Source organism: Podarcis muralis, chromosome 1, assembly GCF_964188315.1.
Source record: "Podarcis muralis chromosome 1, rPodMur119.hap1.1, whole genome shotgun sequence".
Taxonomy (NCBI): Eukaryota; Metazoa; Chordata; class Lepidosauria; order Squamata; family Lacertidae; genus Podarcis; species Podarcis muralis.
The window spans coordinates 51314089-51341850 of record NC_135655.1 but is presented as its reverse complement, the minus strand read 5'-3'; the positions used below and the strand labels follow the sequence as shown (position 1 = coordinate 51341850).

The 27762-nt window shown below is 43.1% G+C and overlaps 1 protein-coding gene across 3 annotated transcripts; it reads left to right on the top strand.

Moving 5' to 3' along the window:
- The first annotated feature begins 1285 nt into the window (after positions 1-1285).
- Positions 1286-27569, top strand: CRY2 (cryptochrome circadian regulator 2). Of its 3 annotated transcripts, none has more exons than XM_028727309.2 (12): positions 1286-1603; positions 8737-8845; positions 12320-12462; positions 18424-18608; positions 19452-19540; positions 20296-20436; positions 21367-21678; positions 23343-23494; positions 23953-24155; positions 24712-24795; positions 25277-25416; positions 26557-27569. In XM_028727309.2, exons 1-12 carry the CDS (start codon positions 1383-1385, stop codon positions 26572-26574), a joined length of 1797 nt encoding a protein of 598 aa, XP_028583142.1. In that variant the 5' UTR covers positions 1286-1382; the 3' UTR covers positions 26575-27569. The 3 variants fall into 3 exon arrangements, with proteins under 3 accessions (XP_028583142.1, XP_028583151.1, XP_077784980.1); XM_028727318.2 differs by having other exon boundaries at positions 1287-1603; positions 24712-24783; XM_077928854.1 differs by lacking the exon at positions 1286-1603 and adding an exon at positions 1777-1795.
- Positions 27570-27762: the final 193 nt, after the last annotated feature.

Sequence of the window (27762 nt, the reverse complement as noted above, 5' to 3'; positions counted from 1 at the left end):
ACAACAAACACACGTCAGACCAAAAGGAGGGTATTTTTATATTTTCGTATTCACCATTAATATTTAGTTTGAAGTAAATTTCACTGGGATCAACTCCCCAAAAAGTGTATACGACAGGAAGACAGCCTTGCTGTTAATGTGAAAAATGCCCTTAATATTCCAATCTAATTATAAGCAAGTTTATCTGGAAGTAAAAAAAATTGTTTCATTAACTTTCAAAGAATTATGCATAGATCTCAGATATAACTATTTTCTTATGCCTTTCCTAGATACTGTTCTCTCTCCCCCCCCCCCCCCTGCACCCTTCCCTGTCCACATAAGGTACTGCACTGATCACAGGAGTGCTACAGGATGTTGTGATGACCTTATAACCAGCGTTTAAAGATTGCATAAATGCACGGACAGACCTGCTGCAGGCAACGAGCCAATGCTAATAGCTGGGAACATAACCTCCATGTGTCAACAGTGTGCCTTTGAAGACCAGATGCCGGAGACAAACAGCAGTTAGACTGCTTTGCTTGTGTGCCGTTCCCCAGTTTTAGACTGTACACATGCAGACAGGGTTAGGCGCGCCCGCTTTAAGCACACCTCAAAACAGAAAGGAACTGAAGGGAGAAATGAATCAGCGAGGCACTTTTGTGGGTTGCCTCATTTGCGAAAAACACGCCGGTCTGTTGTTGAATCATAGAACTTTAGAGTTGGAAGGTACCCCAGGGGTCATCTAGTCCAACCCCCTGCAATGGCTAACACGGGGCTCGAATCCACGACCCTGAGATTAAGCGTCTTATGCTCTACCGACTGAACTATCCCGTAGGATGGATATTAGTCCGGGGCACGTTTTCACACACAAAACCGGCCAGATTTTCAGCCCATAGCTGTCAACCTTCCCTTTTTTTGCGGGAAATTCCCTTATTCCAGCCCCGTTTCCCGCTGCTATCCCGGATTCTTAGATATCCCGTAGACTGTCCCCGGGACAGGTGAGGCTACTGATCCCTTATTTTCAAATCTGAAAGTTGACAGCTATGTTTCAACCAGCGCTTCAGCTCGAAATGCATGTACGGTTCGGGATCTCGGAGGGGCTGCCCCGCCTGCCTGCCCCGCCTGCTCTTTGGTGAGGTTCTCCCTTGTGCGGCGCGGCCTCCGCCCCCGGCAGCTACACGCCGCAGAAACGTGCGGCGCCGCATCCCTGGAACGTGTAGGGGGGGCCTGGCCGTGTTATGTTGCACGGGCAGCCAATGGGCTTCGCGGGGCGGAGCTTCTGCGCGCGAGCTAGGATCGGGAGGGGCCACGCCAAGTGTGGCGGTTGGGAACCGGGCAGGGCACAGCGCGCCTGACAGACACGGGCGGCGGTTGTGCTTCTGGCGGCTGCGTTGCTTGACGGAATGGCGACTGCTTTCCCAATGGGCCCAGGCTCTCGGTCCTCGGGCGGCCGCGACGCCCGCACCACCGGCGGCTGCTCCGTGCACTGGTTCCGCCGCGGCTTGCGGCTCCACGACAACCCCGCGCTGCAGGCGGCCATCCGAGAGGGCGGCCCCGTGCGCTGCATCTACATCTTGGACCCCTGGTTCGCGGCATCCTCGGCTGTGGGCATCAACCGCTGGCGGTGAGCGAGCGAGGGGAGGGGGAGGCATCGCGAGTGGGCGCGCGGGGTTCGCGGGGCGGGGGAGTTGGGGGTGGAGAATTGGCGCGAGCTGGGGCGCGAGGAGGAGAGGCTGCCTCTCACCCCCGTGCCCCGACGTGCCCAAGGGGGTGTAAAGTTTTGAGAAACAGGAGAGCGGGCTCAAGAAAAGAAAAGGTGAAGCTCCGCCCGTCAGTGGCCTAAAATACAGTGGTACCTCAGGTTAAGTACTTAATTCGTTCCGGAGGTTCGTACTTAACCTGAAACTGTTCTTAACCTGAAGCACCACTTTAGCTAATGGGGCTTCCTGATGCCGCCGCGCCGCTGCTGCTGCTGCTGCACGATTTCTGTTCTCATCCTGAAGCAAAGTTCTTAACCCGAGGTAATATTTCTGCGTTAGCGGAGTCTGTAACCTGAAGCGTATGTAACCTGAGGTACCACTGTAAAACGCCCCAGACTTAGCTGGACTATAAGGCCCCCCTGCAGGTTAACTCGGTCGCCTTGCTGACGTGGAGCCCGTGGGAGTAATTGATAACTTAAGCGGCGCGAGAACTGCGCGGCAGGGCGCAGAGAATCGATGGGGGGCGCCTTGTGTGGGGGGGGGGGGGTTAAGCCCAGTGGGGACGAGGCTTGAGCTTGGGACTTCCAGACGCAGCTCTCTTCGGCTGCGGGTTCGGCTCCGGCCTGCTGGTGTTAGGAGCCGCGTAGGAGGCTCGCAGCGATGCCTGGGCGAAGCCTTTCACCCGGTTAAATAACAGGCGCGCGGAGTGTGTCGCTGCAGGCGGGCGCGGGAAAGACGTCTGAAATACCGGAGGAAGGGAAGAAGGAGCAGAAAATGAGGGGAAACCAAAAGGAGTGTCAGCGCTGCATATATTTTTATGCGTCTGTTACGTGTGTCTACGGACGGGGGGGGGGGAGAGACGCGGGTGGCTCAGTGGTTTAGATTGGGCCTGCCAGTAGGAAGGTCGGCGGTTCGTATCCCCGCGACAGGATGAGCTCGCGTTGCTCTGTCCCAGCTCCTGCCAGCCTAGCAGTTCGAAAGCACGCCAGTGCTAGTAGATGTTGCGCCAGAAGCGGGTTAGTCATGCTGGCCACATGACCCGGAGAGCTGTCTGTGTACAAACTTCGGCTCCCTCAGCCTGAAAGCAAGACGAGTGCTGCAACCCCCTAGTTGCCTTTGGCTGAACTTATCCGTCAGGGGCGGGGCGGGGGGGGAGTGGTGTTGTTGTAAAGATGACATCACAAGTACAGTATCCAATAGGATTTTCTGGTGTTTACACTTCAGATTTCTTGCATCATGTTCTTTTCTGGATTTCAACAAGTAAATTGGAGCATCCAAGGATTCTGTTCTTTTGCCATAGAGTACGGTGGTACCTCAGGTTACATACACTTCAGGTTACATACGCTTCAGGTTACAGACTCCGCTAACCCAGAAATAGTACCTTGGGTTAAGAACTTTGCTTCAGGATGAGGACAGAAATCGTGCTCCGGCAGCAGCGGAAGGCCCCATTAGCTAAAGTGGTGTTTCAGGTTAAGAACAGTTTCAGGTTAAGAACGGACCTCTGGAACGAATTAAGTACTTAACCCGAAGTACCACTGTATACTGTTTATTTCCAAAGTTAATATGCCTTGTGTCTGTTAAGGAAGGCCATGTATGGCCTCACTGCCCAAAGACTGTAGTCAGGTTAATGGAGCATGCTTGAAAATAAGCTCACGAAAGTTACTTGCAGGTTTAAAAAAATTACTGGCCATTTTGTGGGATTGGCAGCAGGGAAAGATGGAGCTGCATTGCTGTGTTGGGCCTGGGGAAGAGGACTTTCCTTGTCCAGCAGCCTGCTTTGTTTTTGTCCAGGACATGGATGAAGGATAAAGTGCTCTTGTCCTCTGCCAGCCCACTCACCTGCATGGAATTTGAAGCACTCATCTGCATGGAATTTCTAGTTGCCTGTAGCTACTAGGCTAGTGCCTAAATATAAGGCTGTTATTGAACAAATACTATTTCACTGATGCTGCCTAAAGAGAAGCCCGCCCCATCCCGCCCCCCACAATTATGGAAACCAACTAAGGGAAGCACCTTACTTGCCCCTTCGATTGCCACTACCCTAAGGACAATGATGTCTCTCCTCCCCACAACTGAATCATCTCTGGCATCCTTTCTGACTGCCTAAATACATCAAAAAACATTTGAAGCAATATTTAAGCAACCATGGAGGCTATTAATCTTTTTATAACATATGACAGCAACAAAACAAGTTGAAACTAGGCGTGGGATTCACCTAATGATCCCCTTTAACAGAAACCCTGTCTTGTGCAAGGACTTCCCCTTGAGCTCCAGGGCACCCCCCTTCTCCCCCCCTCCCCAGCATCCTCCAAAATTGGATCAGAGTAAGGAGAACACCCGGGACGCGGGTGGCGCTGTGGTTAAAAGCCTCAGCGCCTAGGGCTTGCCGATCGCAAGGTCGGCGGTTCGAATCCCCGTGGCGGGGTGCGCTCCCGTCGTTCGGTCCCAGCGCCTGCCAACCTAGCAGTTCGAAAGCACCCCTAAGTGCAAGTAGATAAATAGGGACCGCTTACAAGCGGGAAGGTAAACGGCGTTTCCGTGTGCGGCTCTGGCTCGCCAGAGCAGCGATGTCACGCTGGCCACGTGACCCGGAAGTGTCTCCGGACAGCGCTGGCCCCCGGCCTCTTGAGTGAGATGGGCGCACAACCCTAGAGTCTGTTAAGACTGGCCCGTACGGGCAGGGGTACCTTTACCTTTTTAAGGAGAACACCCAGAACAGCACATGAGGGGAAGGGGGGTTGTTCCATTTGGCAAGCTGAAATGCTTGCAGGGGTGGGAAGTTTGTAATAGTACAACAATGAATCCCACCCTTGATACTTTTATTTTGCTTGTGCTTTTAAGGGAAAGCAAATATTATCATCTAAAAATGCCTTTTCACTGTACTAGCTGCTATGTTGCGTGGCTTTGTTTAAATTTCTTTTAATCTTTAAAACAGGGAGCTTGTTAGGGTCACAATACACAAAACACTGCTCTGGAATAAATGGAATAAATGGAACATAAACTAATTCTCTCCATACGTGCTGTAAGTTCAGTAGGCCATACCCATGTAAGATAATTTAGGCTGTTTGTAATTTGAGAGTAGTTTTGTGAGTAATTCCTGTGTTACGTTTGTGTCCCCCTCTGTACTTCTAACAGAATAATACACTTTGAAAACCACCACTTAGCTGTGAATATGTTCACCCTCTAAAAAAATATGGAAAAAATGAGATGTGCTGGAGCAGCTGTAAAAGGGAGTAAATCTGTTGGTGGTAGCTGGCATAGCTGCTGGAATGATGCTGTCATTTGAGGATAGGCTGCACCTTGTCTAATAGGACATTCTTGTTCTACTAGTTTGGAAATACCTGCAGTGTATACTTAATGTGGTTTCAACATACAGAATCCTAGGTGAAGAAGCTGGGAAAGCCCTGTTATGGCATGCTTAGTTTGGCTCAGGATTATTCTATGTTTAAGCCAGAGAAATACCTTATGAGACTTGAGATGTAATTTGGCTACTACTTTAAGAGAGTTCATTTGGAGCAGAAGAATATCACTTGCAACAGATACATAGCTAACATTTTGGACATACTCTTTTACATGTACATCATTAATACAGAAAGAGGCTTAACTGTCTTCCAGAGTTTTTTGCATAGTTTTTGAAGGCACAGTTTTTCCTTCAGATTTATTTTTTAACTAACAAGATTTATATACTGTGCTGCAAAATAAATTTTAAAACTCTCTAAGAAGATTAAATAATATAAAATAGTCATAGGAAAATACCCATAAAATCAAACTGAAAAACAAGTATACATAATAAAATATAGCTAAAGTCAAGTCACAACAAATGTACAGTGGTATCTCTAGATATGAACAGGATCCATTCCGGAGCCCTGTTCACATCTAGAAGCAAACGTAACTAGCGACGGCATGTCTGTGCATGCACGCGTCGCTTTTCGACGCTTCTGCGCGTGACATAATTTTGAGCAACTGCGTATGCGCAAGTGGCGAAACCCGGAAGTAATGCGCTCCGTTACTTCCAGGTTGCTGCGGAGCGCAACTCGAACACGCTCAACCCAAAGCGCTTTCAACCTGAGGTATGACTGTATATAATAAAAATACATGTTTTCATTTGATTGTGTGAGCAGAACTTTAGCAGCCATTAAGAAAGGTGCAATGAATGGGCCTTCCTAATATTAAAAGTTCCAGAGAGCACGTTCTTCACACTAAAGGATATATTCCTCAAAAGGCAAAATGAGTATTATGTGGTACTTATAAAAGCACTAGTTCCGTAGATTAAAATGGTCAAGTGATTGGGCAAGGTGATCCTTCAAGTAAACCGATCCCAAGTTTTTGACGACTTTATAACCTAACACCTTGAATTTGGCCCAGTAACAAATGGGAAGCTAGTGCAGGTCTCACTCCTGTTAGCTATTTGGTTCAGCATTCTGTGCTAACTGCAGGTTTTGGACCAACCAGAGGGGAAGCCAGTGCCTGGACTATTGTAGTCAAACTGTCTTTGTCCAGGAAGGACCGTGGCTTATGTATGAGTCGAAGCTGATAAAAGGTGCTCCTAGTTACTGGGGCCACCTCCAATGACAAAGCTGGATTCAGAAGCCATCCCAAAATGCATACCTGCTCCTTCAGGTGGATGTAAACTGACCGATTTCTTGGACACAGGAACCATTTACTCACCGTGTCTTTGTCTTGTCATGATTCAAGCTCAGTTAATTTCCTTCATTCCTCTCACCACTGTATCCAGGCACTGTGTTATCCAGAGCCTTCATGGCCTATTCTGATTCACATGTTACAATGAAATAGAGTGTAATCAGCATACTAATGCCCCAAATCTCCTGGTGTCTGCTCCCAACATTGGGGATAAAATAATGCCCTGTAGCACCTCTATAGCATAACTGCCAGAGGGTCAGAAAGCACTCTCTCAATGCTACTCTTTGAATTGTGCCACTGCGACACAGTTCCCCCAATTCTTATCCCATTAAGCCAGGCCAAGGGGATACCATGGTTGATGATAGTGAAAACGATAGAAAGATCAAGAAGCAGGAGCAAGGTTGTAATCCCCTTGTCGCCCGCTGTCAACACTGGCCATCCTTCAATGCAACCAAGGGCAGATTTGTCCCATGGCCAGGTCTGAGCCCAGATTGGAATGGGTGTAGATTTCATCCAAGAATGCCTGCAGTTGCCTTGCCATAACCATCTCTACTTTCCAGAATGGGGAATATTTGTAGTTGATCCAAAACATCAGCTTCAAGGAGTGGCCATACCACCACCTTTTTCAAGGTGTATGCAACAACTGGTTACACAGTGAATTCTTACTCGTGATTCAGATGCAGTCATGCTAGCTTGGGACAGGGAACAAGAAGACATATGGTCTGGTGTAGCCCTGCAAACAGCTTGTCAACATCATTATTAATATTTTTTATTTATTGAATGTGTATACTGCCTTTCATCCAAAGATCACAGGGCAGTTCACAAAACGAGAACATAAAATACATAATAAAACAAAATCAAACCAATAACCCCCCTACAAACATGATGCCCTGTTAGGAGACACTCTGTCCTAACTAGCACTGTCATTTTTAGAGGCAGCCCCACAAAATCTAGCTCTTGCCAAGATAATCTGCAGTTTATTTTTATCCTCAAAGTGCACACCCAGTTGATCACAACAAGGTCCTTAAGATTGGTATTGGTTTGGGGACATTTTACTACTCTAATAGCCATTGGAATATAGGTTGGTAGAAAATAATATTTTGGTTAAGATTTTTTTAGGCCTGGGTTAGTGTTAATGGCTTTATCAGTGCTTCAAGCAGCAATCATGTGGATCTGACTGACCTTGCTTCTGCAAGTCTGTGAGGCAGAAAATCAGTTAAGCATAATATCCAGTTAAAACACCTTCCCAAGATCTTGCTTTTGGCATAATGTTATATATTCTAGCATTTGCAAGACCAGTTACCACCTGGGCTGCTGCCTTCTACTTTATTTAAATGTTTTACAATTTTATTTTAAGCTAAGAGGTGCATCTTTCAACCTTTTAATTGCATGTGTTTATCTAGGATTAAAGTCTGCTGAATTTCTTCTATGTCTTTTAGCCCTATGTGCATGTACACACCATTGTTTTCTTCTATGATCTGATTGTTTTACGGAGAAAAGCCTAAATTAATAACGGTAGTTTGACTTTTCCACTTGAATGCAACAAGGAAGATATGTGATGTGATTCTGAAATTCAGTGCTTTTGTATAGAGTTAGAACATGCACGCTAGCAACAAGTCTTGCATTTCTACATTTTGTAATGTAAAATGTCAAAAATTAAACTGTTTATATTCTCTGTTTTGTTTTTAAGTGGAAAAATTCACCTTTACAGTGATAGATGTATGCAAAAGTGGCAGTTCGTGTGTGTGTGTGTGTGTGTGTGTGTGTGTGTGTGTGTACACACTTCATTCCTGATTTGGGTATGCAAGGATTGATAGTAAATTGTCACATGAATCATTTTTTAGATGTAGCAATGGGAAAGAAGAATTTATTTGGAAGACAAATCGACTAAGAAAATTAAATGCATGGAAATGAAAAGTATGATTTGTATGAAAAGTATGATTTGTGCACATATTTGTGCGGAATCTAGTGTTATGTGAGAGGATTTACTCTAGTGCAATTAAATGTCTCTTTTCTCTTCACACACCTCCAAACATTCCTCCCACAATCCTTATATATCCTTCAGAGGGTGCCCAAAGGTAGCTTTGCCTAGCTTGATTCCAACCTGGTATCCTGGCTCAAAGACAAAAATGTAGAGGAAGAGTTCATCAAGGATGATGGAAGAGCTCATGCAATTGAATTATTCTCTAGCATAAACATAAACTTTTGATTCCACAACCTGGTATTTTTTCTGATTTGTATTTCTGCCATATGGTTTTTTTCTTCTTAAGGAGAAGAAAATATAAAATATAAGTGTTGGCAAAGGACTGCCAAGCACTGATAGATAAGAAACTGAATTCTTTGCTTTGGAGTTTGAGGACCCTTAACTACTTGACCCAACAGCTGCTGATGCCATCTCATTTCTTCTTCTCCATAGGTTTTTACTCCAGTCCCTGGAAGATTTGGATAACAGTTTACGAAAACTCAACTCTCGCTTGTTTGTAGTAAGAGGGCAGCCTACTGATGTTTTCCCAAGACTCTTTAAGGTAAGAAAATGTCTCTGTGTGAAAAGCTTTTAAAGCAGGCTTCCTCAAACTCGGCCCTCCAGATGTTTTTTTGGCCTACAACTCCCATGATCCCTAGCTAGCAGGACCAGTGGTCAGGGATGATGGGAATTGTAGTCTCAAAACATCTGGCGGGCCGAGTTTGAGGAAGCCTGTTTTAAAGGAAAGTGAATTTTTCTGTAAATTAGGTTTGTATTCAGTGTAGCACTAAGGTGAGTGTTATGTTGACACATGGATTTCTCCTTGTGTGACAGAATGTTCTCCTACACACTCCCTAAATCTGTTCTGGGGGTACCACCAACTCTCCAGAGCAAAGCTGGGGGGGAGGGAGGGAATCTGCTTGCACTACTGTTAATCCAGGAGCTACCTCAAAAAGTTGAATACCACCCTAAAATCCCATGCCTCATTCAGCTGCTTCTGACTAACATTGATATTTACATTGATTGTAGCCAGACAAAAACATTTAAGGAGGGTTGAAATCAGGGCTTATGAGGGGTGTGCCCTAGGGAGAGCCTTGGGGGCCAGATAGAAGGGCCTGGAGGGCCACTTTGGCCCCTGGATGATGTATAAATGTTTGGAGGTGATGGGAGAGCATGCAGCTGCTGTGCCTTCCATTCCTCCACTGATCACATCTCTGCTGCCTATTTTAGCAAGCAGGGTTCTAGTTTTGCCACATAAGAAACTAGACAGGGTGGGGGAACGGCACAACATCTGCATCTTTTGCTTTCTCAGTACTTTTCAAATTGTCAGTTGGAAATCTGCATCAAAACTACAACTATTTCTACCCTGATTGTGGCTGCTTAAACTAGTTCATTGATATCTTAACATCTTATCCCTAAGGGCTTATTCAAGGAACTGAAGTAACTTTTTTGAGGGCTTATGCCATTTCTGTGGTTGGAAATTTTATGTGGAGCAGAAAGTATCCATCTTTTGTCTACTGGTCATGCTGAAATTCAGTGTAGTGTACCATTCTGTGCTTAAGTTGTATATGTATATAGCAGCATAGCATGATGAATGGGAAAGATCATGCAGAATTTTGCGTGAAGAATAGAGAAACCTTGCTTTTTTCAAGTTGAGGATTTACATGATAACTTTTATCTCAAATGGTTGTGTAAAGCAAATACGTGTTGGACTCAATTCCAAATAGTCTGTGCACCTGTTTGCCAAAGTTTCCACCTTATGCTTTTATCTTGATTGTACCTAGATCTTGATTTGTGTGAAGCAGAGTTTTCTGCATCATACACACTTCCCTTTGTCATATTTTTAGGATGCTTGCTGTGGCAACCAATTACATCTAACACATTTTGACAGAGAAAATAGGCCATGTTTTTGAAGAGCAAGATGCTGCAAAAAGCTGTAGCTAAGGTTCTAAAGATGCTTGAATTCTTTATATTGTCCTTTCCAGTGCATTGACCATTCAGCTTACGATTTATTCATGATCTATCTAGTAACATTCAACTTTCATGTTTAAAAAACTGGTCTTATGAATAGACTGAAGGGGCTGCACCACACTGGGTAGAAATTCTTGTACTTCTGTCTGTTCTGGGATGTTTGCTGGGTGCTTCTTCCAGTAATTTTCTAGGTTGTCTGTATATTTGCAGGGCCATGGGTCATATCCAGTGCTGCAGCTCCTTTTGCACAACAGCTTCCTCTTCCTTTTCCTCCCCACTCCAGCTCACACTTTCCCTTAAAAGGAGGGAAGAAAGGGAACAGAAGTCTTGTTACACTAGCTGAACTACACATGCAGAGCATTAGATGCAACACAAGCTTCTCAAGAACTTAATCTGTCCGGCTGGGGACCTACAATATCAGAATGGGGGCTCTTGTAGCCTCTTGATCCTTCTTTTATCTCTAAATTGTAGTGTGGCCACTGTAATTAGATGTAAAACTTTACATAACTTGTAGGCATTTCCCCCCCCCCCCAAATGATGGTGACTTTAATTTGGCTGAATAGAATGGGGGTTGCCAACCCAGCACATGCGAACACTTTCATTGGTGCCCCTGGCAGGTTCCTCAGGCTCTGAGTTTTCATTTTAAAAATAAGTCAGTCTCTGGCTCTCCTAGAAAGAAAGGCATGGGGCATGTGAAATGAAAGTGAGTGTGATGTGACTACCTTGCATATTTTTCCTGGTACTGAGGGGTACTCCCTTTTGTTGTTGTTAGACAGCAACACCATCAGCGTGTATCTGTGTGTATATATAATCAGTATTGTGTGATTTCCACAATCAGTACATAGCTGACTTCCTATGGTAAGCATAAGGTTGTCAGGGGTGGTTATCTCTCAAATTTTGTGTTATGCCACACTTTCCATGGAAGCCATTTTGTGACTGGCACCCCAGCACTCTCCCAAAAATTGGTATATGAAAATTTTAAAACGTGAGATCCTCAATTTCTTGTTAGATTCTGTGAAGCTGTCATTATATCCTCTGACTAGTTTTTGTTGGCCTGAAACCTGTTCTCCTTTTCACTGGTGGAATCTTTTGCATGCGAAGCATAGGCTTTCCCTTGTGGTGTTTTCTATGGTTGATGTAAGGTCCTATATTGTGTTACTAGATTGGTCATAGATGGCGTTCAATATGCAAGTACAGTTGTACCTTGGTTATCGAACGGAATTCGTTCCAGAAGTTCCAGAACTTCCGAAAACATTTGACAACCAAGGCGCGGCTTCTGATTGGCTGCAGGAGCTTCCTGCACAAAAGCTGAAGCCGCAGAAGCCACGTCGGACGTTCAGCTTCCAAAGAACACTCACTTCCGGGTTTGCGGTATTCGGGAGCCAAAACGTTTGAGTCTCAAGGTGTTCGGGAGCCAAGGTACGACTGTACTGTGGTTTCACAATTTAATACATAATACATATTGTTAACATGAACATGCAACTGGGAGCTGCAACCATGTTGCAGTGTTTCATTATCCCATAAAGGGAGTGTTCTGGTTCAGGTGTCTAGTTATCCTAGAACAGGTGGCTTATAGTGCTGTTTGGGATACACAGAGGCAGACTGGAATTATTTAAATAACTATTTGAACTGGCAAGAAAAAAGGTCAATTTAATCAAGTTTCTCGTTACTATGATTGTAATTAAACAATGTTGTGTGTCCTGACGTTTATATATACATATACAGAGAAGCGCACAAACACACACTCGCACACCAAAAAGTCAGCAGCAAACCAAAGAGTTCCTATTTTTGATATTCAGTGAGGATAGGAAGGGAAGTGACCTGAGACACTAAGAAACTACTCTTAAAAAGCAAAGTTTTTTTAATGCATTGTGAGAACAGCTGTTGTTAGTGGATTATCTTTTGTTTGTATGTGTTAATGCTTATTGTTTAAAATGGGATCCTTTCCCTAATTCTGTCTTTGGATTTCAGCCTACCTTTAAAGTGTTAGTTCTCAGACTTCTATGGTGAGCTAAGAGTGGCATTTCATATTTGTAGTGGGGTAATATTGTGTGGTTTCTTGCAGGAATGGGGAGTGACACGTCTTACCTTTGAATATGACTCTGAGCCCTTTGGAAAAGAGAGAGATGCAGCTATAGTGAAGCTGGCTAAAGAAGCTGGAGTATCAGTGATAATGGAGAACTCGCATACCCTTTATGATCTGGACAGGTAAGATATAGATCTGCTTAAGGAGATGCTAAGGTATTATGATATCTGAGGAAAAATAAAACACATGAGGTGGGAGAGAATATTTAGGGTTTCTTAACTGATCAGAGTTTCAATTCATCCTATTGTGGTACTACTATAGGATTAAAAGATCTCAAGTTTCATACTGAATTCCATCTTTCGGTGTGGGAATTGGGAAAAGAAGCAGCTGATCCAGAGTTTATAAATTATGAGCTAATTATATTGCTACTACTGCAAAGTGCTATGGAATAAGATCATTATTGCTGCAGGTTTGCAATCTACTGAAGACAAAACATTAGGGAACAGATTCAGCTAACAAGTCCCACTAGCAGAAGCGAGGGCTTATGCTAGCACAACAGGGTTTTTCTCCCCTTGCCTCCCCACAATTGGTGGTGGTGGGGTTTCCAGAAGAACCCATAGAACAGTACATGGAGGGGATTGTTCCACCTGGCAAGCTGAAATGCTTTCAGTGATGGAATGATTGCCATAGCACAACTTTGAATTCTTCCCTAAGGAAGGAGCTGAAGGAGACTGGGAGAAGATGTATGCATTCTGTCGCAGGGACAATAGGACAAAGAGACTGTGAAACTGGTTGTATGAGACTGTTCAGTCCTTCATTCACTATTGCTCTCTGTTTGTTCTTAAACGAAACATGATTCATTCTCTCACACACCTGTATTCTCGTGGCAAGGCAGCAGCACTTAACATAAATATTGTGGTCACAGTTGTACAGGTTTGTATATAGGTGTTAAGCTGCATTGTATTGTTTAAGTGTGCAAATATGTTAAGTTAGTAATTGCAAATTTAAATTAAAACAGAAGTATCTTTGGTGTGGCACATCCTGTCTTATTATGATGGCAACTTAAATCCTGACATGCCCTTTACCCAGTCAGGTTCTGTTTTGTCAGTGTCTTTCAGAGTCTGTCCAGCTTTGTAATTCTTGAGAGGGGAAGCTATTCATTCTGCAGATGGAATTTTATGCAGTGCTTGCCCATTAATCATTATGCACAATCTACATGTGGAATTCCATACCCTGTTCTTCCAACTGTTCCAGCCGTGCAAACATTGCAGCTTACCAGAAGGGACACTCCCTTTCTCTCATGTGCTATTGTGGAGGTTGTTCTAGCTCCCCAATTGGGGATAGGGAGAGGAATGAGGAAAGCCCTGTTGCATGAGTGGAAGTCCATGTACAAGACCTCTGATAGGGCTGGTTTTATTTAAAGGTTTTGTACATGTTGCAGAAAATGCTTTTTTCTGGCCCTGCCTGTACACTGCTACCATTTCTGAGCATTTTAATTTTAAAAATTATTTAGAAATTTTATATTCTCCTTTGTGTCATGCCTGTACTTATCTACTTACTGTATTTTTAAGTGCAAAACAGCAGCAGAGCTCTACCATATTGGTGCTTTGACATTAGGTGTCTTTTAGAGGCTATGTTGGAGGCCCATCTCTAGCCACTGCATTTTAAAAGGAAGCCGCATGTGTTTCTCAGGAAGCCGCATTTGCTCTCTCCTCCTTCACAACCCCTCCCCCAGCTTAGAAGCATGCTAGGCATACTGCTACTTGGGATCTATATAGTCAGAGCACTCCCCTCCCCACAATCTTGTGGCTGATGGACTGCCTGGTATTAGAAAAATCTGAAAAGCTGGGGCAGTAGCTAATTACCATATTAGCAAATGTGCTAGTTTTCCTGGTTTTATGTTATTTCATTCAGAGTGGCTGGGTTTGGATATAATGATAAGCTGGCTTTTATTATAAAGGAAATGGGACTAGGCAAGCCTTGGGCTTGCATTTCCTTGCAACCACACCAGAGTGGTAGTGTTGGAAGGGACATGTTAAGACCAAAGCTCACCAAGATTCTTTCCAATGCTGAAAAATTATGGTTATTGTTATGCCCCTCCCCCAACACTTGGTATTTCCCCCTCCCATCCAGCATTAGTTCAGTGTTATGTTTCAGGCAGTAAACATTTTACATCAACTCAGTGTTAGGTAATTTCAGTTCAGTTTTTTAGGAATTAAATTTTAGTGTGGATATGTGTGTATTTGCAGTATTGTTATTAGACTTTAAATATAAGTATGCTATATGCCTATGATGTGTATGAATTGGACAGTGGCTTGAACTGTTTTGTAGCTTGAATTGTTTGTGGAGAAAGTAGCCAAAATAATTCCGCAATCACAGGATGTTTACATTTTTAAAGTATTTAAACTGCTTCCTAGTTTACTGCTGTTAGGAAGAGCCTCTTTCCTTTAGAATCTAGACATTTTATTCTTGGTAGACTGAAGGGTCTGAAGTATAGGGCTGACTGAGATGCCCTCAGCAAATTCTGCAACCTGGTGTATTACTCAGAATTGTAACGTCTAGTCATTACTAAACATTCAGATACAATCAGGGAACTTCCTGTAATTAATGAGGATGAGTGATCTTATTTCATCTGTTGCTGAAAAGCTGCTTAAAATGCTTATAAAAGGGAGTAAAAAATAATTTCCCCCACTATTTAAATGCAGAATTTCTATTGATGGGGAAATAATTGCTTATAAGGGCAAAAAGCTAATGGTGGAGGAAGAAGAACATTTATATGAACTACAGAGTTTGACCGTTTTGGAAAGGGGGAAATCGTATGTTGTTGTATGGCCCTCACTTTCTGTCTTTTAATGCTAAAAAGGTCAAATTTCCCTAACTATTTCTTCTCTAAAGAGCATATTTAATTTTAGAGCTCTATTTCAATTTGAAACTTATTTGCTGTTCTTGACTCATTCATCCTCACACAACATGTGAAAATAAGACATTCACATCTCTATAGTTAAGCTGGGGGAACTTGAGCTGGAGAGTTATGCCCAAGTTCTGCTATTGAGCATGGCTGAGCCAGGGGGGTTGACCTTCTGTGTTCCTCCTGACAGCTGGACTATGCTCACTCAGTATTCGATTCTGTTGCACTGACCCAGTCAATTTTTGGAACCCTCACACTTACTCATCACTCTTGGCTTTCTAGTTCACACAGTTTCATTTGCACAGTTCCTTTTGCTTCAATACATAAGAGGGGATTAGTTTGTTGCTTGGATTCAATAGGTAGAGATATCATAAGGCAAGGAGCTGCCTTCCGTTTTGCGGCTGTTGTGCATTGTTGGGAAGCTAGGTCACGGAGCCATGCATGTGAGTGTAGCTCTGTAAAAGCCTGGATGGCGTGGAGCTCCTCCCCTTTCCACGTGCAGATGCCAGGGGAAAGGCAGGCACATGGCTTATGCTGAAACATTAGACTGAAAGCCCAACCCTTTTGCGTAAGTTGTTGACTGGGAGGACGTGGCTGCTGCTCTTGTAACTCCTAGTACACAAGCTGAGCAGGAAGCTGATTTGGCTTTATATATAAGCTAGCAACTTGGCTCTCTCACTGCATCTTTAACTCTTCCCATTCTGGCTTTTGAGAGTCTTTAGTTATTTCTGTTCTGGAGGCTTTGTTTCACCAGAGAAAAGATCTGTTGCTTCAGGATCTTCTTAGCTAGGTGTTAACTTCTTTAATACAGAGGGTTCCCTTTTAGAATTGTACAGTATAAAGCAACTAAATGAATGCAGATCACTTCTGTGTTCAAGCATAGCCTGAATCACTGGTGGGTGCCTGCATCTGAGTCTGTCTGAACAGCATGCTCTCTGTGTTGTATGACTTTCAGGAAACCATTCTGTTTTTCTGGGAAACTTAAAGCATCTTCATCTGCATTTCACACCCTGCAGAGGCATTTTGGGTTCATCTTTAAGTTACATTGGTGGCATGACTGACACTGAGAGCATAAACAATGTGGACTCCTAACCCACATATGAAATCATTATTTTAGTGGTGGTGATCTCTGCACAGTGTTTAGGCATTCTTAACCACACCAGTAAACTTCTTTTTAAGGCAGTTTTGCAGCTGTGATTGAAACTACCTAAGCATGAAACTTTCACAAAAAATAAGTTCTTGACAACAACCAAACCACAAGTTTGTGTTTCTCAGCCTCAGTTGGAACTAGAAAAGTGTCACCAGTATGCTGATGACACTTGACTCTGTCTCTCTTAAACAGCTGAATCAGGAATGGCTGTGCAAGGCCTGGATTCGTGTCAGGACATGCAAGTGGACTGAATGGGGCCAGTAAGCTGAATCCTAACAAGACATACATACCGTATGCAAGTGATTTCAGTGTCTGGGAGATAGGTCAATTACCTGGCAGGATTGTGCTCACTTTGAAGAAGCAGGTTCATAGTCTGGGGATATTCCTGGATCCATCATCATCACTTGAAACCCAGGTGTCCTCAGCGACCAACTTTGCCTTGTTAAACAGATGCAACTGTTCTAGGGGCAGAATAACTTGACCAAAGTCAGTCTTGTGTTGGTAACCTCAAGCCTTGATTACTGTCTGGGTCTGCATTATGGCTTGGTCCAGAAGTTGCAGTTGGTGCAGAGAATGACACCTAGCCTGTTAACTGGAGTGACCTATTGGCAATACAATAGCACCTGTGCACTGGGATCTGCAATGCCTGTCAATATGTTACTGGAACAGATTCAATGTTTTAGTTTTCTTTTTTAAATCCTTTAACAACTTTTGACCAAGATACCTGAGAAGTCTCCTTACCCCCCGAATACTAGTGCAGTCATCAGGGACTGCTTCTTGTAGGGTTGCACATTCCCAAGGTCTGTTTTCTGGTGACATGGAGCAGGGTTTTTAGCGTAGCAGCCCCATGGTTGGGTATTGAGCTGCTGCTGATCCTTTTGGGATTTTGGCACCTGTTAAGGCATTTTTTATTCCACCAGACTTGCCCAGAAGGATAATTCTAGTCTGCCAACTGTTAATTTAGGAGCAGTATGATTTTTATAGATTATTATTAATGTATATATTTTGGTCTGGTACATTGCTCTTGTAGTGGGGTGGGGCTTCCAGGCCATAGATGTCATGAAGAAGAGTACTGAGGAATACTTAGAATCATAGAATTGTAGAGTTACAAAGTACCCTGAGGGTCATCTAGTCCAACTCCCTGCAATGCAGGATTCTCAACTAAAGCAATCATGATAGATGGCCATCCAACCTCTGCTTAAAAACCTCCAGTGAGCCCACAATCTCTGGAGTTCGTTCCACTGTCGAGCGGCTATTACTGTCAGAAAGTTTTTTTGAATGTTTAGTCGGAATCTTCTTTCTTGTAACTTGAAGCCATTGGCTTGTGTTCTATCTTCCAGAGCAGGAGAAAACAAGCTTACTCCCTCTTCAATGTGACTATCCTTTAGATATGGGAAGATGGCTCTCATATCTCCTCTCAGTCTTCTCTTATCCCGGCTAAACATACCCAACTTCCTCAAGCATTCCCAATAAAGCTTGGTTTCCAGACCCTTCAGCTTCTTGGTCGCCCCCCTCTGCACACATTCCAACTTGTCAGTACCCTTCTTAGATTCTGGTGCCCAGATGTGGACACAGTACTCCAGGTGTGGCCTGACCAAGGTCAACTAGAGTGATATTATTACTTCCTTGGACCCTGGACACTAGACTTCTGTTGCTGGAGCCTAGAATAGCATTAGCTTTTTTTGCTGCTGCATCACACTGTTGACTCATGTTAAGCTTATGGTCTACTAAGACCCCTAGATCCTTTTCACATGTTTCCCATCTTATATTTGTGCAGCTAGTTCTGCCTGCCTAAGTGTAGAACCTTACATTTGCCCCTATTGAAATTCATTTTGTTAGTTTTGGCCCAGTTCTCCAATCTCTTAAGGTCATCCCAATTCTGTCTTCTGTGGCATTAGCTACTTGTTAGTGGCTAAAGTTGGAAATGTGAGAGAATAGGATTGCAGTGTCTGTTTTGTGAGTTTTGGTCCTCCCACAAAAAATCTGAAGGAGTGACTGATCCTAAATGTATTGAGGGAAATGCTACTTCCCTACACAACTTATGGCAGTGAAAGTTTTTAAACTACTTCTTTCTCCAATCTGCAGGATAATTGAATTGAATGGGCATAAACCTCCTCTGACGTACAAGCGTTTCCAAGCCATCATTAGTCGCATGGACCTGCCCAAGAAGCCAGTTGCCACAGTTACAAATCAACAGATGGAGATATGCAGGACTGAGATCCAAGAAAATCATGATGAAACTTATGGCGTTCCATCCCTGGAGGAGCTGGGTACGTTGCAGAACTGCAGGACAGCTACACCAGCTTTCAATGGGCTTGGAACAGATGGACTGTAGTACTCTTCTTGCCTGGCCTGTTCTGGTTCTGTCTTTAGAAACAAATTTGAGATTATCAGTGCACCTTGGGAAAATCAGTGGATTAGCTGTGGGTACTATGGGTACTATACCTTGTGTTGGGTCATTATGATTATTTTTTACTGTAAGAAATTACTAATTACGGGCTGGTAATTGAAATAATTTATATATTGAAAATTGTGTGTCTAGAAAATAGAACATAGTCTTTCTTCTGTCCATGCTTTGTACCTTGGTTCCATACTAGTCCCCTAACCCAATATTGTTCCTAACCCAACTATGTCAGTCATTTCTTTATGAGCAGGCAGAAATCAGATTGTTAATCTTTAACATGCTAGATTGGACTGAAAATTTTGTCGCTAAGCAGGTTGTTTAAATTTAGAAATGAGCAAGTGGAAACGACTCCTCCATTATATCAACTCTCTGGAAGTGCTCCAGGCTACATGGCTGTTGTTTTATTGAATTTTCTACACTCTCTCTTCCCACCCGCCTCCATTTCAGTTTGAGGGTTGGTTTTCAAAGGTTATAATCAATAGTTTTGCCGAAAAATAAGTACTTATGTTTTCCTAGGTTTTATAGCATATGCTGCAGGGGTGTGTACCTTATGAAAACCTTTATTCAAAGGTGCCCTCTGCTGGTTGTCAGTGGTCATTTCATGCTGTATAGTGCAGAACACATTTAGTTAATACGCTGCACAAGATTGAATTAAAGCCATATCTGTTGACTGAGTTCTATATTAACACCCTCTTCCATTCTCTTTCAGGCTTCCCCACTGAGGGTCTTGCTCCAGCTGTTTGGCAAGGAGGAGAGACTGAAGCATTAACTCGTCTGGATAAGCACCTGGAAAGAAAGGTAACCTTATAATCTGTATTGCAAAATAATGCATCAGGGAAGGAAGGGTACCCTTTGCTGTGCTATTACCAGTGTATTAGGCGAATCTAGAAAAAACAATCTCTTTGCTGCTCTGGTGTCTGAGACGTGTTGCAAGCCAAAGGTTGTCTTAGTTTCTAATGCTTTCACCCTGCTGAAACTAATAATGAAATACCAAATCATTTCATACTTTCTTGCCTTAATCTAGATCTTACATGTTCTTTTCTTACTCTTGTAAATGCATGCACATTTTATATCCCAGTTTTGTTGTCTGGTGTGCACCAATGAACTGTGATTGAAATAAAGTCAAGTTTGTGTACAGTCCACTTACGTTTTCCTTTTTTTAATATTAGCCTATTATATACTTCAATTTCTGACACAGTGGTGTGGTGTCTGGTATATTGACCTATATCCCTTGCTTTCTTTGGTAGTGATTAATTGTACTGGAAGAAAGCCAGCCTTAATGGACACTCTTAGTGGTGAATTTCCTTAACTAGTAACAGTTGAAGTCAAGAGTTCGAAAGTTAGGGAAATAAAGTGTGGTACACATGACACTGGCAAGTTATGACAAGATGTGCCTCCCTGTTCTCCCCATGAAAAGAAAAAAACAATTTGAAGGTCCTTGCAACTGGTAGATTGTTAGTAGCATCAAATAACACTTGTTTATAGAATTTCACAGAAGGGTGTTTTAAGGTCCATTTCTGTTTTCTTTTCTCCCTTTACCTGAATCCTTCAAGGCATGGGTTGCGAATTACGAGAGGCCAAGGATGAACGCCAATTCACTGTTGGCCAGCCCCACAGGGCTCAGCCCCTACCTTCGGTTTGGGTGCTTATCTTGCCGCTTATTCTACTACCGGCTCTGGGAACTATACAGAAAGGTAAGAATCAGAAAGAATCTTCCTTCAACAAGATATCTTAGTCCTGGAATCAAAATGAATCTGAGCATTTAGTGAGATGTTAATTCTCTTCATGTCTCTAGTAGACCTTATATCTGTGATCATTTCCAATATCTTGGCGTAGTCATTGAAATGTATTAATTTGCACTCCAACCTTCTAGGTGTCTGCACTTCCCTGGGAATATTGGAATATTATAAGTTTGTTTATACTGCCTTTCATGCATATTCCAAAGGCATCTTACAAAGGAATAGACAAAATTATAAAAACAGCATAGGTCAGGAGATTAAAATTGCATCTAAAAAGGTGTTTGCTTGGTGGCAAAAGGACAATCAAGTGCGTGCCAGCTGAATCTTTCTGTAGAGAGAAAGCCACAATCAAAATGATAAGGTGATGGAGCAACTCCCCTGTGAGGAAAGATTACAGCATTTGGAGGAAGAGGTTGCTGGATTAGATAGCCGTTGGCCAGGTCCAACAGGCTCTTCTTATAAGAGTATTCCACAGCTTGGATGCCATCTCTAAGAAAACCTCTCTGCTGTTTTATAGCCGGGACTGATTACAAAGGAATAACACATTGCTTGAGTTACGTTTTTCTGAACATATTTTCTGTGGATACTTGTTCTCAGAGGGTTCCCTCACACCGGTGGTTATAAGGCTGCCTTAATTTTGCCCTTTTAAGGCCTTTCTGTGGATTTTGTATACAAGCCAAGTTTAAAGCAAATATTCTGACCTTAGGTAATTATTTTTAGTAAAGGTATGCTTGGGAACAGGTGTTTTAAAAGCTTACTGCCTTGATCTCGTAGTAGAAGTTTTCTGAAGATACCACCCTAATTACAGTGCAGAATCTATTGATATATCAAAAAGCTATGATACTATCTTATTGGTATATGCCTCTTTCTTCCTGTCATCTCTAGGTAAAGCGGAATAGCACTCCACCATTGTCGTTATATGGCCAGTTACTCTGGAGAGAATTTTTTTATACAGCTGCCACAAACAATCCCCAATTTGACCGTATGGAGGGGAACCCAATTTGTATTCAGATCCCATGGGACAGGAATCCTGAAGCCTTGGCAAAGTGGGCAGAAGGCAAGACAGGCTTCCCCTGGATTGATGCTATCATGACGCAATTGAGACAGGAGGGTTGGATTCATCACCTTGCCCGGCATGCTGTAGCCTGCTTTCTGACCAGAGGAGACCTTTGGATCAGCTGGGAGTCAGGCGTAAGGGTGAGTAAAGAAGAAAAGAGACAGAAAGTACCGTATTTTTCGCTCTATAACACGCACCTGACCATAACACGCACATCGTTTTTAGAGGAGGAAAACAAGGGGAAAAATTCTGAATGAAACAGTGGATGTATCATTTTTGTGCTTCATGCTGTGGCCACAGACATGTGATCTGATGGTGAATTTGGGGTAGCTCAATGCAAAAATCCTGAGGATCCATGTGGATCCATGCTTTTTAACCACATTTTTGCACCATTGCAGCCCCAGGCAACAGTGGGTGTGTGATTTTTGGGGGGCAGGCTGCTATGTGATCTGATGGTGAATTTGGGGTGGCCCAATGCAAAGATCCTGAGGATCCATGTGGATCCATGCTTTTTAACCACGTTTTTGCACCATTGCAGCCCCAGGCAACAGTGGGTGTGTGATTTTTGGGGGGCAGGCTGCTATGTGATCTGATGGTGAATTTGGGGTGGCCCAATGCAAAGATCCTGAGGAACCATGTGGATCCATGCTTTGTAACTACATTTTAAGTGGGGAGTGAAGGAAAAACACAGGGACAAGAGAGCGGTGTGCAGAGAAGCAGCTGGCTAAGAAAGCAGGAGAGGGATTTTACGGGAGGGAAGAAAGAAAGGCAAAAGTTTCCACAAACCGAAGCCAGCTTTCTCTCTCCTCCTGCATGTTTTCTGGCTGCCTGCGAGGAGCACGGAGAGGAATTAGAAGGAAAGACCTCTGCTTTCCCCTCTGCTTGCCTGGAGGGGAGGGGATTTGCCTGCTCTTTGTTCCGTTTGAGCAAACACAGCAACGAAACAGAGGAGGGTGGGCAGTAAGACCCTGAGGCAGAATGCAGGAAAGCAACCACTTCCTCTTTTCAGGTTTCCCTCTCGGACACAAGGCACGATTGATTTTTGCTGATTTTTGTTCCTGCGCTCCCCTAATCGGCTCCAGGGACCCCCCACATTCGCTCCATAACACGCACAGACATTTCCCCTTCCTTTTTAGGAGAAAAAATCTGCGTGTAATAGAGAGAAAAATACGGTATACGTTGGAAGTAAAGAGCTGTGAAACAGCTCTACAGGCAGCACAGCACTACCATAGCTTACTGAAATGAGCCTCCCATTCTAAGGAACCTCTTGAAATGTAATATATGTTAAGCACATTCGATTCTTAGGATCTGTTGGAAAGTCCCTGAAATGCATTTTTTATTATTATTATTATTATTATTATTATTATTATTATTATTATTATTACCCCACCCATCTGACTGGGTTCCCCCAGCCAGTACTATATTAACGTGGTAGTAGTCCTGTTCCATAAGAGCAAATACTGGAAACTTAAGTGACAATATCCCAGAAATCAAATTCAACTGGACTACCTGACAGTAGCATAGCTTTGTTTTTTGTTGCCATTGTGCATGGAGAACATAGCAGTGGCAACTTCATATAGAAAAAAATGTGCTTTTCCTGTCTGAGCAGGCAGGTTTCCACAAACACTATCTTGCTAGCTTGTTTCTCTTATTTGTTTCATTCTCCCATGGTCTGGGTTCACTGGATATTACAAAATGATCAATGAGGTTGCAGGTGATGGTTGGCTTCACATCATCCCTGCCCCCTGTCACTGAGACTTTACTGACGGACTGTCCTCACTGAGTTCACCCCTCTTTATTCCAGGTGTTTGATGAGCTGTTGCTAGATGCAGATTTCAGTGTGAATTCAGGCAGCTGGATGTGGCTTTCGTGCAGTGCTTTTTTCCAACAGTTCTTCCACTGCTACTGCCCTGTTGGCTTTGGACGTCGAACAGATCCCAGTGGTGACTTCATCAGGTGAGCAAAGTGTCCCGTTATGTCACTGGAGCTTATCAGTTCAGTCAAGCTGCAGCTGAGGGAGAGATGGAAACAAAATCATTCCACTAGCTCTTCTGAGAGACTGGATACACTGGTGTTTCCATTGTGGCTTGTCATTAGAATCATAGCACTGTAGAGTTGGAAGGGATCCCAAGGGTCATCTATCCAACCCCCTGCAATGCAGAACTATTACATTTTTGTTTTTAGCTTGATGGTTTTCCTCTTCCCTCCTCATCCCCTTTTTGTGTGCTGTCTTTTAGTGATTATCTTGTTTTTATTAATCTTATGTAAGTTGCTCTCAGAGCCCTTTTGGCTGAAGAGTGAGGACAATGCTGAAAGTAAGATGCAGACCTCCCTCCTTTTGTGATGGGGCAGTTGATGGCATGTATAAATTGTTTACAGTACTAAGTGAAGGTCTCACTCAATTTATGCTGCAGGCGATATCTTCCCAAGTTGAAAGGTTTTCCCTCACGCTACATCTATGAGCCATGGAATGCTCCTGAGTCAGTGCAGAAGGCAGCAAAATGTATCATTGGGGTAGACTATCCCAAACCCATGGTGAACCATGCAGAGGCCAGCCGAATGAACATAGAGCGCATGAAACAGATCTACCAGCAGCTCTCACGCTACAGAGGCCTTTGTAAGTACTGAGTACCACATAATACATTTGGGTTTTACTAAACCATCTAAGCTGATCAAATGTCATCCAGCCTTTACAAGGAAGAAATGGCTTCTACTGTGTTTGTGCTCCTAGCAGACCATGAATCACTCTGTAAGTAGTGATTCCCTGGGAATGGCTTAGAGTTGCTGTCTGTTGGCCCCCTGCGCCTTCAGATGTATATACAGACATGTTAAAAGAAGTTACATTCAGGAATCAACATTGCAGCACATGTAGATTCCCTGACGCTTTATAGTAGTCTTCCTTCTTCCCTCAGTATCTTGGAACCCTGTTGCCTTTGCAATCAGACAAGCGTCCATAATCTTAATATTTCTCCACCTGCTGAAAACATTTCTAGACAATTAATTTGATTCTGTGTTGGTTACTTGTTTTGTATTTCATGATGTTTTAATGCTTATATTGTATATCACCATGATGCCTTTTACAGAAGTTGGCATTTTAGGAGTACTGTACTAGTATAAATAAGTAAGTAATGAAAAGTTGCCTCTTCTTTAATGGAACCATTAACTTTTTGCAGGTTTATTGGCCTCTGTCCCTTCCAGCATGGAAGACCTCAGTGCCCCCGTCACAGACCCTTCTGCAAGCCAAGGTAGCTGCACAAGTGAGCAGACATTATTTGCTTATTTTATGAACCTTTTAATAGGAACTTGGGAAATCATAAATAACTGTAAGATTACTTCCACAAGGGATGTAGCTGGTGGAGTCTAGTTTAGAAGTCTTGTTTAAGAGTTGATGTCTCTCGCCTAGAATTTTTGTAAGACTGAAGTGAATCAGCAAACATATTCTATTCTGAACCTGAAGCCTGCCTGAGCATGAGATGGCTTGAAAGAAAAGCTGGAATGAACAACTGACAAGAATCTTCTATCCTTACTCTGGTCTGAAGGAGAAAATATCAGTACTGTGCCGAAATATGAATTGAAATCATGAAGGGAGTCTTTGCAATATAATAAAGGGTCTTTAGCCATTTTCCCTCTCAGCTGCTGCCTGTATTTTCCATCCAGTGTTGCAGATAGTTTGATAGTCAATAATATTTGAGTTTCTTGAGAGAAGTGTCCTAGTAATTCTTCTTTAACATTTTGTAGTGCCAAGGCAGTCACACTATGGCCAGACATCTCCAAAACGGAAGCTTAATGTTGTAGAAGAACACAATGAAGAGCTGTACAAACGGGCCAAGGTGATGCCCGCGCAAATGCCAAAGAACCTACGACAAGAAATTGTACATGTGAGTAGCTAGCATATACTTGAAACATGAGCCCTTTAAGTAACCTACATTTTTGCTCCATGAATGCTATTCAGCCATCACTACACCTGTCAGTTCAGGACAGGCATCAGCACCTAGCACCTGGCATCCACAGCCAGCTGCTGAGGACCCAAGACCTCAGCAGGGCCCACCACTGATGCCTGCCCTTGGCCTTCCTTTAAGACAATGTGTTTTTTTCTGGCCTAGCACTCCAAACAGCACCAGGCAGCTGAATTTAGCCTCGCATTTTAATTTCTCATAGCTACCAGATGTAGTTCTGCTTAAGAGTATTGCTGTAGTACCCACCACTGCAGTTCCTTGGTGATCTGTCTTAGGTCACCTTCCATTTATTTTCAGTCCTAATTAACCCTTCTCTGCCCAAAACCTCTATGCTGCTGCTTCTGGTGTAGCTACATATTGTAATTTCACTAGATAGCTTTCTGCTACCTTCTCCTAAAAATGAGCTACTTGTCTGTTGTCTTTTTCTGTCTGTACCTTTTTTTCCTTTTCTCTCCCTCTGGGGAATGCTTTGTTCTTCATTTTTCCCTGGGTACAGAACCTTGAAATCCTTGCAGCTCTCCTGGCCTTTCTTTTATTTGACCTGCTATAAAAAACTTGATGTTTCCAATCTTTAAAAATGGCTACAACTTTGCATTTTTATCTCTTGATATTGCAAAGACATGACTTATTCTTATTGGTATCCATTTTTCACCTGCTCCTTTTTTAACTTTGCTGTTCATTCAGTGGTGGTAGTTTTTCTCTCTCTACCTTGTTTTGCCCCCATTCCTCATTACACTTCCTTCATTGACTTCTTTCTTCTTATTGGATCCAGTTTATTACTACTATTGATTTTCAATCTCTTCACCATTTGTATCCTTATCTACCTTGTCTGTCCTCTATTTCCTTTTTCATCTCTAGTCTGCCAATACTCTCAGACTGCAGCTCACTGCCTTCCAATACCTGTACTTTGTTCTTCTTGCAATAGTTTAAGCTATGCCTTAAAACATTTCTCACAAACCTCTTTCTTTCCCAGCAGTCTTGCCTTGTTTAGATTGTATATCTGCAAATGGGCTTGTTTCTGAGGGAGAAAACTAACCTGTGGGCTCTTTTATTTCTTTACAGCCTGAAATGAGAAACTGACAAGGCAAAAGTCAGGTTCTGGAATAGGCACTTCAGTAGCAGAGAAGGATTTTTGCCAGAAGGATCAGAACGTTGACCAACGTTGACCTGTGCAGGATGCAGTGAGCAAGCTTCATCAATAACCAAAAGCCCTGGAGAACAAATCTCTGGCTTTCCTGAGATACAGTTGGAGACTGCTAAGAAACGACATTGAATAAGACTTGCTCATTCCTAAATATATACCTGTTACTTCAGGTGGGATCCATTTGTTGCTCAATTTAGAGCACCCCTTAGTGTTCACTCATCACTTACTAGCAGGTTACCGAGGTGAACCATGCAAAATATTTAATGGTGCTTACCATAGTTCCAGGAGCTGCATCTATTAAACACTCCAAATACTGTCTCTGCTATTCAAACTAGAGTAACACCGTGCACCCAGGTGTGCACACCAACAAAAATACGTAGACTGCCAAAATGGTGGCATGTATTATTACAAAAGAGAACAGTGCAGTAACAGCAATGACCAGTTTGACTTAGGACAGCAATAGGAAGTAAGATGGATGGCCAGAATGGCAATAACTATTCAGTTAGGTGTGAAAATCCACTATGGCTCTCCCAACACATAGTTGTTCATGTTTGCATTCATTGATGCTGAAAAGAGGTATCTTAGACTGGAATACAGTTCTGCAAGAGTGCAGAATATAATACTGGCCACAGAACTTTGCTTCGATTAAAAAATGCTGATTTCAGTTTTTACAAAAGCAAGTTTCTAGTCCTTATGGTTGCAAAGACATGCTTGGAGCGTGTGCATATTGTTCCTGCTGACCTCTCAGAAGCTTGATGAACTGCTGAGTGAGATTTCCTGTGGTCAGAAGGTATAGCTTCTTGCCTCTCTCCACAATTAGCAGAAGTGGAGTAAATCAGGCAAAATAAAAGACCAAATGTACTTCATTTGCATAATTTACACAGTTCAGAAAGCTGAGTTTCTCAGCAAAATCAGATTACTATAGCATATTTTTTAAAAAATACTATAACAGTCCTGCTTGTGTGAACTTGCTTTTTTGAGTACCTCAGAAGCCGTGCCAGTTTTGAATGAGTTTTCTGACATTGCCGAAAACTCATTCAGTTTCTCCTTTTACTGCAATCAGTTCATGGAATGGATTGAATCATGTCTATTGTGACTTATGTGGAGTTAATGTGGCACTGGGA

Coding starts and splice junctions, on each gene's coding strand:
- CRY2 (XM_028727309.2), top strand. CDS start 1,383: ATGGCGACTGCTTTCCCAATGGGCCCAGGCTCTCGGTCCTCGGGCGGC. Junction 12,463..18,423: donor ACCCTTTATGATCTGGACAG/GTAAGATATAGA, acceptor TCCAATCTGCAG/GATAATTGAATTGAATGGGC. Junction 19,541..20,295: donor ATAAGCACCTGGAAAGAAAG/GTAACCTTATAA, acceptor GAATCCTTCAAG/GCATGGGTTGCGAATTACGA.